Raw genomic sequence first — 14,185 nt, 5'->3', positions numbered from 1 at the left:
AAAATAAAATAGAAAAATGGTAAGCTGTCTTGTTGTTTTTTCTACTCGTTTGTAACAAGAATGCACCCTAATTGGAAGGAAGCATGTTGGGTGAAGGGGTTTGGTGAACCAAATGGACTTTGCTTTTCTCTTTGCCAGAGCAAAAGTAAGCGTGTATAATAAATTTTTTCTACTTGGAATGATATGAGCATACAAGGTGGCATGTTTAAGAAGCAAACCTTTTAGATATAAAAAAAAGACACAATATTATTTAAATCAGTTCATTAAATTGACATTTGCTTTAGAGGAAGTGATTTTTATGTTTATTTTTAATAATGAATATGAAAATTTTATTAAAAATATATGGAGAATCAGATATTCTACCATTTTAATAAACTGAATTAAAGAGATCCTTTTTTTTTTTTTTGAGGAAAAAAACCTCATAACAAAAAGATTAAGGGATGCGTTTTTATGGTGATTGATTGGCCTTGGCTGGTGTCCTCATCCATAAAATAATATATTTATTTATCACAAATCAAAGAATTGTCAAGGTTTCAACCAGTCCATTAAATGACTTTTTTTAAAAAAATTTTTATTTTTGAAGGGACAAGCTACTTGCACGAAATCGCTGAAAGGTACAAAGCGTCGTTGCAAGTTTGGGGTTACTAAAGTAAATAAAAAGAGGTTTTTCCATGGGGACTTATTTGATATTTGCTCGAAGTGAGTAGAAAAGGTTGCGACTGTGATTGGGTTGCCACTACTATAAGCGGTTCCTTTTCCTGGTTTACCTGAAGATTTAGTGTTGGTGGGTTGTTCTCATTTTGGTCTGTAAGCCATAATTTGGGTTCAAAACCAGGTTTTTCAACTGGGTGTTGGTTGGTTTCTGGTTAAACTCTTGAGGGTTTTTATTTTTATTTTTCTGCATTTTATGGTGGCTGTTTGATGAGTTCTGATCTGTGAGTGGTTCTGTTGTGAGAGAAAGTTAAAGAGTGTGAGAGTGTGTGAGAGAGAAAGGAAGAGATGGAGGACAAGTCTGAAGTTTTGGAGGCTGTGTTGAAGGAAGCCGTGGATTTGGTAATAGATCTGAACCTCTTGAAACATTTTTTGGTTGCTAATTCCGTTTGTTCTATGCTTTTGTTTGTGGAAATGGTTCTTCTGGGTTAAAAGTTTTGGACTTTGTGAGTGTAGGAAAACATTCCCATTGAGGAAGTGTTTGAGAATCTGAGATGTAGCAGAGAGGGTCTCACTACGGAGGCTGCTGAGGAGAGGCTGACCATTTTCGGGCACAACAAGCTTGAAGAGAAAAAGGCACTGTTTCATGTCATAATTTCTTGTTCTTTGGTTAATTCAGAAGTTGGCCCTTTTATTTTTCTCAAAATGTTGTCTTCTGGGTGTTTTCCAGGAGAGCAAGTTCTTGAAGTTTTTGGGATTCATGTGGAACCCTCTGTCTTGGGTGATGGAAGCTGCTGCTATCATGGCAATTGCGCTTGCGAATGGAGGAGTGAGTACTCAGCTTTTCTGGTTCTTTGTTGCTACTTCTTTGAGAATTCCTGGGTCGCGTTACACGTTAAATTTCTGCAGGGAAAGCCCCCGGACTGGCAAGACTTTGTGGGCATTATAGTTCTACTTTTCATCAACTCAACTATTAGTTTTATTGAGGAAAATAATGCGGGTAATGCCGCGGCCGCTCTCATGGCTCGTCTCGCTCCAAAAGCCAAGGTATCAGGTTCTGGCAACTTGTTCTTCTGTTGCAAATTAGTAATATTTAAACCTGGTTTGCGAGACTAGTCTTATTTAGGTGTTGATTATTTAAGAGTGATTGTAATTTGGGGAGTTATCATTTTGTTTCTATTTGGGTAATGCTGAAATTCCTACGTTGGTTTCAATTCTGATGCATTTGTTATAAAGGTTCTTCGAGATGGAAGATGGAGTGAGCATGATGCTGCGGTTCTGGTTCCCGGTGATGTTGTCAGTATTAAACTTGGTGATATTATACCCGCTGATGCTCGTCTTCTTGAAGGAGATCCGTTGAAAATTGACCAGGTCGGTCTCCTGCTCTCAGTGTTTTGCATTCTATATTAATGTAATTATGTTAAATTGGTTGACTTTCTGTTTTGGGCTTCACAGTCTGCACTTACCGGTGAGTCCCTTCCGGTCACGAAAGGCCCTGGAGACGGTGTTTACTCTGGTTCAACTTGCAAGCAGGGAGAAATTGAAGCAGTGGTCATTGCCACCGGTGTCCATACATTCTTTGGGAAGGCTGCTCATCTTGTTGATTCCACCAACCAAGTGGGCCACTTCCAAAAGGCAAGCAGATTGATATACTCTATCTCTGTTTTAATTCTTAAGTACTATGTTGTGTCTTTCATGATTCATATTTCAAATTTATATGTGTTATGTGGTTTTGCAGGTCTTGACTGCAATTGGAAACTTCTGTATATGTTCAATTGCTGTGGGGATGGTTATAGAAATTATTGTTATGTATCCCATTCAAGACCGGAAGTACCGCCCTGGAATTGACAATCTTCTCGTGCTTCTCATTGGAGGAATTCCAATCGCCATGCCTACAGTTCTGTCTGTGACAATGGCTATTGGTTCTCATAGGTTAGCTCAGCAGGTTGGTTGGGTTCCTCTAGATCTCAATTTGAGTGGTATTTGTTCATGGTGTATAATGGTAAATGATAAAAATGATGACAGGGAGCTATCACAAAGAGGATGACAGCAATTGAAGAGATGGCAGGCATGGACGTGCTTTGCAGTGATAAGACTGGAACTTTGACATTGAACAAGCTTAGTGTTGACAAGGCTCTTATTGAGGTCAGTTAGTAGATGCTGCTGCTTGTTGGTTACAGGTGTTTCTCTTCCTGCAGAAACAATGTAAAAAAATATTGTTTTTAAATGCATGCCTGAATTTAACTCTTCAGGTTTTTGCGAAAGGAGTAGATGCAGATAGCGTAGTTCTGATGGCAGCTCGAGCCTCTAGAGTGGAGAATCAAGATGCAATAGATTCTGCTATAGTTGGGATGTTGGCTGATCCAAAGGAGGTAAATTAATTGATGTCGGGATTATTCCTTCTTTTTGTGATAGTTATGCAGTTCCTCATGCTTCATTTGATTATTGGAATAAAATCAGGATTTGTTTTTGTGAGAAGAATTCTTTATGTTAGTCATTTGTTCACTTAATTTATGTTTTTGCTTCCTTTTCTTTTTCCTTTCTTGCCACCAAAAGGCACGTGCTGGCATTCAAGAAATACACTTCCTCCCTTTTAATCCTACGGATAAGCGAACAGCATTGACTTATATTGACCGAGATGGTAAAATGCACAGAGTCAGCAAAGGTGCACCGGAACAGGTAAATTGTCCTCCCTACCTTTATCTATGTGGTGGTCTTTGTTTATCACTATTTCATCGGAATTTCCTGTCTGCAATATGATTTTCAGATTCTAAACCTCGCCCATAATAAGTCAGACATTGAGCGTAGAGTTCATGCTGTGATCGATAAGTTTGCAGAGCGAGGCTTACGATCTCTTGCTGTAGCATACCAGGTAACATGATTTCTGTTTTTCTCTTTTCTAGTCCTGTGGAAATTACACAAGATGGTTATCACTGCTTTGTTGTTATGTTATATTTACTTTTTCACTACCAACACTCCTTATATCGGCAATATTTCTTCCATTTATCCATTTTATGCAGGAAGTTCCAGATGGAAGGAAAGAGAGTGCTGGAAGCCCGTGGCAGTTCACTGGTCTATTGCCTCTCTTTGACCCACCTAGGCATGACAGTGCGGAGACAATAAGAAGGGCTTTAAATCTTGGAGTGAGTGTGAAAATGATTACGGGTATGTTCTATTGGCTGTTGAAAACCAGGATGCTTGTAGTTTGGTAGTTGAGTAGCTACTTTGTCTCTGCCCAGAATAATTTAAAAGCATAATAAAATGCTATTGCACATGAGGGAACCCTCGTAGAATTCAGAGTCACATGACATCATTTAATCTGGTTCTGAATATGGGTTGAGTTTTGATATTTGGACCCAGCCCGACCTACAAGTTCAAATTCTGGTGAGTGAGGAAAGCATTGTATATGAGCTAATGATACCATATTTGTAAGTTATTGTCCTTTAATTTACTGAATTGGGTTAGAAATGGACTTTTGGTCTTATGCATCTATAATGTTATCAATCAGCTTTCCCAATATTGCTCTTGCATCGCTTGTTTTCTGAACCTTTTACCACCCTCCCAGTTCAAGTTATAGCAATACTTTTTTTAGTAGTTTGCTTATGTTGCTGACCCTTTTGTTTTTTTTTTAAGGTGATCAACTTGCAATAGGAAAGGAAACTGGACGTCGGCTGGGAATGGGTACTAACATGTATCCTTCATCTGCTTTGCTAGGACAGAATAAGGATGAGTCTATTGCATCTTTACCGATTGATGAGCTGATAGAGAAAGCTGATGGCTTTGCTGGTGTTTTCCCTGGTATGTTTTATATGAATTATATTTGTTGTATCGAACAATTTTATTTGTCACTCTTGTTTCCCAAACACAAGTTTATGTTGACCTTGCTTATATCGTTTGGCTTTATATATTTTTTGGTCAGAGCACAAATATGAAATTGTAAAGCGTTTGCAAGCTAGGAAACATATCTGTGGCATGACTGGTGATGGAGTGAATGATGCTCCTGCCCTAAAAAAAGCTGACATTGGGATAGCAGTTGCTGATGCAACTGATGCAGCTCGTAGTGCTTCTGACATTGTCCTTACAGAACCTGGTCTTAGTGTTATAATTAGTGCTGTTTTGACCAGTCGGGCAATCTTCCAGAGAATGAAAAATTACACAGTAAGCATTGGTTTCAACTTCAATGTATTATGCTTATAATTTTACAGTGATTGTCAACAATCAACATATAGTTATTATCAGTTATTTATTTATTTATTTATTATTATTATTATTTTATTTTTTTTATATATATAAAATTTTGATAATAGTTATGGTAATAAATTATAAGAAATTTATTTTGATAGCAGTTCTTGTAATAATTCTTATCAATTTACTTAATTTTGTCTCATGTTTGGCAGATTTATGCGGTTTCCATTACAATCCGTATTGTGGTAAGCTGTGTTCTTTGATTTTTATAGCATAGGTGGCATCTTCTATGTGCAGTCTTTGCAATTCTTTTGTTTATTTATTACATGAGAAAGTTTAATGAGTTACTTTCCACTCAAAATGTGTTCTGCTTCTTTGATTTGGTAACAGCTTGGCTTCATGTTGCTTGCGCTCATATGGAAGTTTGACTTTCCACCTTTCATGGTGCTTATCATTGCCATTCTCAATGATGGTATGGGTTTCTTTTCTCAAGCAAAATATCTGCTCTCTATAGCTCTGCGTTTGGGTGTTGTATGCAGTGCATGCACTTATAATGACATCTGAGACACTAAACATTTAACTAAATAGCTCAAAAATTGGCCGTTAGCTATCTTGTTTAGTAAGAATTGAAATTTTACCAAATAGAAATCGCAAGTTCTATCTCTTGTCAGCTCCATATTTCTTTGTGTAACATTTTCTGTTGGTGTTACTGTTGTAAATTGATTGTCATGGTACTGAAAACTCTTCTTCTGTGCTAATTAATTAAATTTCTCTTCTAAATTTTGTATATTTTCTTGTTCTAACCTTTCATCTTTATCTATTGTTTTATGCTGGTTACAACTTCTCATAAGTTTTGTTACTTACTAGCTTTATGACATTTTAGGTACTATCATGACAATATCCAAAGATAGGGTGAAACCATCTCCTTTGCCAGATAGTTGGAAACTAGCTGAGATTTTTGCAACTGGCATTGTTCTTGGTAGTTACTTGGCAATGATGACAGTCATATTTTTCTGGGCTGCATATAAGACGGACTTCTTCCCGGTAAGATGGCCCACCTTCAGTTGTAAGCAGCAGGCCTTGGTTGACCCTGTGATGAAAATATGTTTAAAATTTTCTTTTCGGTTGCTTATTTGCGTCCATCTGAATTGTGTTTTTATGCCCACGTATTTGTCCTGGCGCTTCTTTCGGTTACTTGTGATTGTCATGACATACTAATTGATATTGTGCCTGTTACTTTTTCAGCGAACATTTGGGGTGTCATCCCTTGAGAAAACAGCTCATGATGACTTCCGAAAGCTTGCTTCAGCAATATATCTGCAAGTGAGCACCATTAGTCAGGCCCTCATATTTGTGACACGATCTCGAAGTTGGTCCTTCATTGAGCGTCCTGGGTTATTGCTTGTGGTAGCTTTCATTATTGCTCAGCTGGTGAGCTAACTACCTTTCATTTCATCTTGGGTTCTTTGCAATTAGTTAAGAGGAAAAATTGATCCTCAATCCTTTATTGCAAGCAGATCGCCACTTTGATTGCAGTCTATGCAAGTTGGAGCTTTGCTGCGATTGAAGGAATTGGATGGGGTTGGGCTGGCGTGATCTGGCTGTATAACTTAATATTCTACTTCCCACTTGATATCATAAAATTCCTCATCCGCTATACTTTGAGTGGGAGGGCTTGGGATCTTGTTATTGAGCAGAGGGTATGAATGGCACTGGTTTTCTGGAGCACCTTATTTAATAGTATCGTTGTTAGCTGTTTTTGATTGATTTCTTTGTCATGCAGATTGCTTTCACAAGACAAAAGGACTTCGGGAAGGAACAACGTGAGCTTCAATGGGCACATGCACAGAGAACATTGCACGGGTTGCAGCCGCCTGACACCAAGATGTTTACCGAGCGAGCACATTTCACAGAACTCAATCAAATGGCTGAAGAAGCCAAAAGAAGAGCTGAAATTGCAAGGTAGGCAAGAGTCATACTGCATAACTATAAATAGAGGGTGTTTTGAAATTATTCCTATATAACTGCAACATATTCAATGAGTTCCTTTTTTTCCCCTGTTTGGTCAAGCCAGTTACTAGTGTAGTTTTATTTTGATCATGTTGGTTCATGTTTTACTCAATTCTGCTTGTGTGATTTGTTCTATTCTCATTCTCATGGCCTCTTGCAGGTTGAGAGAACTCACTACACTGAAAGGTCACGTGGAATCAGTCGTGAGACTCAAGGGGCTTGACATAGGCACAATTCAGCAAGCCTACACAGTCTGAGGGAGAGCATTTATCATCTTTTCCCAATACTTCCTAAAGATGCTCCTACTATCGATGAGAGAAAAGGGCATGTAATCAACATGCCGTTGTGAGTTTTATCTCCAAACAATCGTTTTAATATGAGATACTATAATGTCCATTTTCAGCAGTTATAGATGCTGAGTGCAGATCTTATCTACTTTTTTTTTTCCCCTTGTGTTTTTGGACACCTCTCAGATGTATAATAACCTCTTGTGGTGCCCATGAACGCTTATAGTATCAATGTCATAGTGTGTTCATAACAGTAAGGTTTGTCCTTTTTGATTCGCATCATCAAAATAAAGAACAAAAAAGTATAAAGGGTTTTGTCCTTTTGACCTTTATCCTGCTATCACTTGCAAACTCTTGCTAGTTAGATAATAATTAACTTGGTACCTTCAAGTTTCAGCTGCTTGGCTGCTTACCATTGTAGTGGTGATTATGATGCTTGTGATTCTTCGAAAAGTGATGATTATATATGTACATCCATGTAAAAACATGTTTGTCCCTGCGCAGTTTGGAACATGATCTAAACTGGTGAGTATTTAAGGGGTATTTTTGTCTTTTTATTTTTTGAGGGGACAAAAATACTATTTCAATAAGACTAACTGAATATTTTTCAGTTTAAATGAACTGGAGAGGATCCTAATTCTTAGTTTAGGGGTCAACCTCTTGAATTGCGTTGATGCACGAATTTGATGTCGGTGCTGATGCACAGTAACTCTTTTTTTTGATTGCTACAATAACATTGTACAAGAGCTTATCACTTTCTTGCACATTAAAACTCAAGGCCTTGTTTGGCAAAGGACAGGCCAAATTCTTACATTTTTTTAACTCCCCAACATTCTTATTTTTTATATTACATCAATCACTTTTTATTATCACTCAAATAAAAAAATTATTACAAAACAAAACATTTTTACTTTTTCAAACTAAAAAAATTCAAAACTCTTATCGCCTTATAGTTTATTTCACATCAATCACTTTTAAACTAAAACCCACTTATAATGTCTATTCCCAAACAAGGCCCAAATTCTTTCAAATTTTTGCTCATTCTTCTTCTTGATGAGGAAATCTGCAACTAGTGTTTATAACGCTGGTAAGTGGTATCAATGATAATATCAATTTCTTAGGATATCTTTTAAATTTTGGAAATTATAAAGTAAAGGAATTATTTGTTGCTTACCTTTCTTATGATCTTTCCTATTGCATTAACCACTACAAGGTGTCTCCTTGAAGTGTAGTTTTCAAGGAGATAGTCATGAACATTTTCTTTTGTCCAAGAATTTTTTATGGTTATTTGTTATAATGGACAAATTAAGATCGAGTCCAATCATCTATTACTTTTATATGATCTTTAAAAAGAATATTTGTAAGATTAAGGTAAGCTCTTCTTCTTTCATACGGGGGATTATGTAAAGAAGTTTCATTGATAATTTCAATGATTTATTCCATCTCTTTGATGATTCATTTCTTAATTTGCTCACAAGTTTAATAAGCTTAAACAAGCTTGGCTTTAAAAATTGGGCCTTGAAATGGATTTGGTTTAGTTTTTCAACTATTCAAATTTAATACTACTATATATATATATATATTTGTTTTACGACAAATATGAATTATATCTAAACCATTAAAACTTAAAAGATTATAAAAGATGTGGTGTAGACTTGAGCCACATTGTTGATACATTGTTGGTAGAGTAGGTTTTGCAAGATGGGTTTAGAGTTCCAGTAAGGAATGAGCACAAAAGGTCCAATGATTTATTGCATGATATGACAATACACTTTGATTTTTTCTGAAAGGAATCAAAGACGTATCATGCTTTTCCTCCTAGACTTTTTTTTTTTAAAAAGAAAAAATTGGACTTTTCCTAGAAACTTTCCTGGTGTGGTTGTACTGCTATATTCTAAATCTTCACTTGCAGTCGATGTTTGCACTTGGAATAGGTGTTGGATCTTGACATATTGATAGTGAACTGATAAGTTTAAAGTTCAGCATTTCTCTTGTGTGATCTGCAATAATATCCGTGACATTGACAAAATCAAGTCTCAATTGATTATAGTTTTGTCTTATTTCATTGGATGGGAATCCCTTACAATTGAGGTTTTTGAAATTTCCATGCCCTTAGAATCGGACAGGGGGCTATGAAAGTGACTTGATGCCCCCTTGCCCGAACAAGTTGCTAGGACAAGAGACTTACTCTTCAAGCGAGTTGCTAAGGCAGACGAACTCCTTGTTCAGACATAAATTCTTTTTACCGTCTCTTTATAATTATTTATATTTTTTGTACTTTAGGCAGGGGATTGTAGGGGATGAAAATTCCATTTCAAGCCTAATGTATGGAATTTCGAAACTTTGATTTGCATTCTAAATATTGCAATGCAAATTCTATAACACACTCTCTCTCTCCCACAAGAAAAAAAAAAAACTTCCCCCCATCCTTCATATCTCAGTCAGGTTGCTGGAGCCTTGATGCACTCATAATCTCCATCTTCTCTTTGTTATTTTTTTTTTTTTCTTCTTCTTTCTTTAGTTTTTCTAATATTTTGTTTGGGTCATTAGATGGGAGATCTATTGAAAACCCACAATCCCCACCCCCCACACACACTTCCTCTATTGTCGGCCACCGCTCAACTATTCACCAGCCCCCTTACTTAAGAGTGCACCCCTCACGCCATTGTGGCGCACTTGGGCTACACGTGCTGCCGCTCCTTTTAATCTCTTGCAGCACATCTCCATCATTGCTCTCCTATGTAGAACTCTTTTGGTCTACCAAAAATTTCAGATTTGGATCTACACCTAAAAAATATTCGATTTTAGTGGTTTTTTGCCTCACCGCCTCAGATGATATGTCATCCGCCATTATCAACTTCCTCTTAGTCTCCTCAACTGAGTTAAGTTAAATGAGTTTTCTTTATTGATATCAACACCGTCCGCCATAGGCCGCTACAATAAGCTTCACTGGCAGCTTTCCTTATTGCCTTCTCTGCCTTTGAGAATCCCATCTATAGCTATGACTGGATTGTTGTCAAGATTGAATTTTCTTTTTGGTCTTTGTACTATGGATCTTGTAATTTTCTGTTTTTGTACATGTGCAGATTGTTTGTATTTTGTTCTTACTCAATCTATTAAAAAAAAAAGCTGCACGTTCAAATCAGGTCATGTTATGCAAAGATCAATTGTATTGGTATTGGCAGAAGGAGAAGCTATTGAGGAAAGTTTACATAGTTATATTGTAGTATGGTGATTAGGTTTTTGTAAGAAAAAGAAAAAGACATCATTCCTGATTAGGTTTTTATAAGAGAGAGTTACATTTGCTGCCATGTTTTCCCATCTATGTTACACATCCTGTTTTACACATGTAAGCTCTCTCTTCAATAGAGAAGGGCAATTCATATCCTACTGGTTTGATCCTACATAAAGTTCCTACCTGATGCAACATCATGCTGCCTCCAAATGCCAAGGAAACATTATTTTAGATAGTGTATAAATGCAATGAGTAATTCTATTTCGTAAACTCCTGTACAACTGTCATACATCGGATCAACAGTAAAAGAGTCATGTCATCGTCTAGTTGTATGGCAGTTATGTAGAAGTTTACTAAATAGCATTACTTAGCCTGCAATAAATGTGATTACCTACGAACTTGATAATCAGACAGCAGTCTTTTCCAGTTGTATTGATCCTAGGTTGTCTTGGAGGGTATCCTTGCAAGTCCCTTTGTACTTGTACCACTTTGCACAAACTAGAAAGTAGCAGAAGTTCAAGACCTCTATAGCAGCAATTGTGTAATAGAAGTAATCCAATCTTCCCTTGTTAAGATCTTCTGGCAACCAATTTCCACTTGCAGCACCCTCTGTTGTTCTATGAATTATTGATATCATGAAACTACTCAAATAACTTGAAAATCCCATGCCACAATATAAAAGAGACCCGCCAATGCTTCTCATGTTCTCGGGGAATTGCTTGTAGTAGAACTCAACTTGGGCAACACTAGCAAATGCTTCAACTAGTCCTGCTAGCATGAGTTGAGGAATCAACCATAGACCTGGCATGGAGGAAATGGCACCTCTTCTTGGTGCAATCCCCATATTTGGCCTGGTTAGAGCTATGGTCCTTCGACGCTCTTCCACCAGGGCAGATACCAGCATTGTGAGTATGGAGATAAATATGCCAATGCCCATCCTCTGGAGGATTGTGATGCCGCCTTCTTTTCCGGTGATCCTTTGAAGGAATGGGACAAGTATTCTGTCGTAGATGGGTATCCATATGGTCAAGCTCAGCATCATGAAGACAATGTATGATGCAGGTGGGATCTTGAAGTTGATATTTCCTAGTTGTCTGTTAGATTGAACGGCTTGGAAAACTGCATATGTATTCTGTTGGACTATAACAAGATGGTATAAGATGGCTGCAACCCATATAGGAATCACTCTCAGCAAGCATTTCACTTCTTCCACTTGCTGCATGGAGCAAAGTTTCCATGGATCAGTTGCTGATCCATCTGGGTTTATTTGGTCTTGGGGAGTCACGATTGCTGCTTTATCCAGGAATCTGCCAACATAATCATTTTGGTTGGTTCAAATTTAACACCAAATTGGCCCCCATTTGATAATCAAATTGCACAATTCTTAGAAGTGTAATGTTATTTAATAATTGTCATACAATTGAGATAACATGATAGTGAGCTGATTTTTATTGTCACATCACGTCATCTCAATCATATAACAATCTATTAAATAACATTCCTCTTGTTAAAATGGGTTACCTGAATTGGTCCGAGTAAGGAAGCTTGGAGTTGATAGAACTAGGAGGCATATATTTGAAGAGGGAAAGCCATGGTTGTTCTGGTAGCTTTAACTGCCTTTTCTTAGTAGCAACCACTATGACCTGTGCCACACTAGTCACAGGGCTACCTGTGGCTTTCACTTTCACATACATTTTTGAACCCATGAAAAAGAGTGCACATGAGATGAGCATCAGAATTGCTGGGATTCCTAAACCTATAGCCCAGCTCACATTGGACTGCACATACACAATGAGGGTCAAGGATACCAACTGGGCAAAAGTATAAGTGAAGAAGTACCAATTGAAAAAGCTATTGATTCCCTTCTTCCCAGATTCTGTCTCAGGGTTGAACTGGTTTGCTCCAAAGGCCAAGTTGCATGGCCGGATGCCAGCAGCTCCTACTATTAGCATTCCAAAACCAGTCAGCAAAAATGCCATTTGCCCTGTTGTTGGCCCTGTGCAAGTGTCATTCTGTCCTGATCCACAGTGGGGTGGATGCAGCTTCTTGATTGCCGCTGTTAGTTGTATTGCAAGCAATCCCTTTACAGAAATAGACAAATCAGGCATCAGATGCATCATATCAGATTTTGCAGAAGAGAGAAAGAAATATGGGGGAAGAGAATATCTTCATCTGATTGTATTAATATACAGAGTTCCTTATATATACAGATACATGACCATTGAGCCAACAAGATACAAACAAGAAACAGAAACTAACTTCAGGAAGAATCCAGACACACTCATACGAACAAGATCCGTCGATACATAAATTTCTCATATGGTTGCAGGTGATGCAAGATATGATATAATCGTGATTTGTATGAAGCAAACTAAGAGCAAATTTGTTTGCACACTAATGTCATTCCTTACTGGATGCATACTTGATGAAAAATTTGAGCATGAAAGTTGGTAGTAGTATTAGTACCATAAATGAGGCGATTGTTGCAAGTCCCAAAGTCTTGTAGCGGCCAAAGTAAGTGTCAGAAATGAAAGCTCCAAGCAAGGTGGCAAAGTTGGTGGTACCATTGAAGATGTTGATGATAAGTGCAGCTGTAATACTCTTCATGTTGAAGACACCAGTAAGATAGATCAAGAGGTTGGACAAGGTGCCAATGGCTCCAAGTTTCTCAAAAGTTTCATTACCTGAAATGCCATGCAAATGGGTCACTCAGAAGTAAGGATAAAAAAACACCCAAATGAGAAAAAATAAAGAAAAAGATTAGAGAAGACAAGCTTGATCCCCCCTCTTACTCACCTATGATAAATGGCATGGATTTCCATCCTCTGTAGTTAATCTTTGTCTCTTCAGTTGTAACAGCTTTCTCATTGTTCTCCATGGTTCCTCTATCATTTTTCTCCATGGTCTCTCTCTCTTTCTCTCTTGCTCTCTGCTATGTAAGATGAGTTATATATAGCAACTAATCTATACAAGTGTACATCAGGAACTATGCTATAATTGAAAGGTGGAATTCTACTCCTTCACAACCTTTCACACCTACATTTTTTTTCTTTGTCTGCTCCTGATTGAGCCCTCTAGTCCTCTCTCTCTCTCTCTCTCTCACTCTCAAAAGGCCAGTTTCTATGAATGTGTTGAATGTAAATGTGAATGCAAATGAGTTGCAACTTGTAAGTCGTCATTCCTGACACAAGTCCACTGGAAAACAAAGCGGTCCGTGAGCAGTTGAAACATCCTGGGGTAATTAAACTTGGTTTCACAATAAAAAGTCAAAAGAAAATGAAACCAAATCACACGCACGCACAAAAACAAAAAACAAAAAAGAAAAGAAAGTTTCCTCGTCACTCGAAGTCTCTGTAAAATACAAACAACCTTGTAAACAAGGGATCTCAATCCTTCTATAACATCTCTGGTGTGTACATTGCAACCGGTCAATTTGGTCTTTGAAGAGCTCATTATTGTGTGTGGAAGATTGCGTACGTCTCTTGGTTGAGCTAAGCCAGAGTTGGTCCCATCCATTTCCTGATTTTTTTTGCTTAAAGGAACCGTCCAATTCTAAAGCTGCTAGAATTTCTGGCTCGCTGTCCAGGAATAAAAGTTTGTTCAAAAAGGCCAATGGCTTTTTGCAAAACAGATAGTCAAGAGCCCCAAATCAGACTGGTAGCTGGGATACTTACATCAAGGGCCAAATTATTGCAGACTGAAGTGTTTTTATTCTGTTTTTTATTTTATTTTATTTTTTTCTTTTCTTTTTCTCTTAGCGGTTGATTCTTAATCTTCATTTGCAATGATTTGAACCAATTCTATAATGATTTTGTCT

General features: G+C 37.5%; 2 protein-coding genes across 2 annotated transcripts; one reads left to right on the top strand and one right to left on the bottom strand.

Annotated features, from left to right (window-relative positions):
• The first annotated feature begins 629 nt into the window (after positions 1-629).
• Positions 630-7,465, top strand: LOC132173715 (ATPase 11, plasma membrane-type). Its single transcript, XM_059585297.1, has 21 exons — positions 630-1,053; positions 1,168-1,287; positions 1,382-1,480; positions 1,561-1,698; positions 1,888-2,022; positions 2,107-2,286; positions 2,390-2,596; positions 2,677-2,796; positions 2,904-3,023; positions 3,208-3,330; positions 3,419-3,523; positions 3,672-3,816; positions 4,285-4,449; positions 4,571-4,809; positions 5,049-5,081; positions 5,227-5,308; positions 5,720-5,880; positions 6,082-6,267; positions 6,354-6,536; positions 6,620-6,798; positions 7,007-7,465. Exons 1-21 carry the CDS (start codon positions 1,000-1,002, stop codon positions 7,101-7,103), a joined length of 2,871 nt encoding a protein of 956 aa, XP_059441280.1. The 5' UTR covers positions 630-999; the 3' UTR covers positions 7,104-7,465.
• Positions 7,466-10,383: 2,918 nt separating this feature from the next.
• LOC132173716 (protein NRT1/ PTR FAMILY 2.11-like) lies at positions 10,384-13,645 on the bottom strand. Its single transcript, XM_059585298.1, has 4 exons — positions 13,165-13,645; positions 12,835-13,052; positions 11,890-12,449; positions 10,384-11,675 (listed from the first exon to the last, which is right to left on the bottom strand). The coding sequence occupies exons 1-4, from the start codon at positions 13,268-13,270 to the stop codon at positions 10,775-10,777; spliced, it is 1,785 nt and encodes a 594-aa protein (XP_059441281.1). The 5' UTR covers positions 13,271-13,645; the 3' UTR covers positions 10,384-10,774.
• Between the last annotated feature and the right edge of the window lie 540 nt (positions 13,646-14,185).

Source organism: Corylus avellana, chromosome ca3, assembly GCF_901000735.1.
Source record: "Corylus avellana chromosome ca3, CavTom2PMs-1.0".
Classification (NCBI taxonomy): domain Eukaryota; kingdom Viridiplantae; phylum Streptophyta; class Magnoliopsida; order Fagales; family Betulaceae; genus Corylus; species Corylus avellana.
The sequence above is the reverse complement of the archived record's forward strand: the minus strand, read 5'-3'. Positions and strand labels throughout refer to the sequence as shown.

What these genes read in the sequence shown, in the direction of transcription:
- LOC132173715 (XM_059585297.1), top strand. Translation starts at nt 1,000, where the DNA reads ATGGAGGACAAGTCTGAAGTTTTGGAGGCTGTGTTGAAGGAAGCCGTG. An exon ending in CTTTCATTATTGCTCAGCTG is followed by an intron (nt 6,268 to 6,353) that starts GTGAGCTAACTA and finishes TATTGCAAGCAG; the next exon opens with ATCGCCACTTTGATTGCAGT. An exon ending in ATCTTGTTATTGAGCAGAGG is followed by an intron (nt 6,537 to 6,619) that starts GTATGAATGGCA and finishes TTTGTCATGCAG; the next exon opens with ATTGCTTTCACAAGACAAAA.
- LOC132173716 (XM_059585298.1), bottom strand. Translation starts at nt 13,270, where the DNA reads ATGGAGAAAAATGATAGAGGAACCATGGAGAACAATGAGAAAGCTGTT. An exon ending in CAACAATCGCCTCATTTATG is followed by an intron (nt 12,450 to 12,834) that starts GTACTAATACTA and finishes ATTTCTGTAAAG; the next exon opens with GGATTGCTTGCAATACAACT. An exon ending in CCTTACTCGGACCAATTCAG is followed by an intron (nt 11,676 to 11,889) that starts GTAACCCATTTT and finishes TTATGTTGGCAG; the next exon opens with ATTCCTGGATAAAGCAGCAA.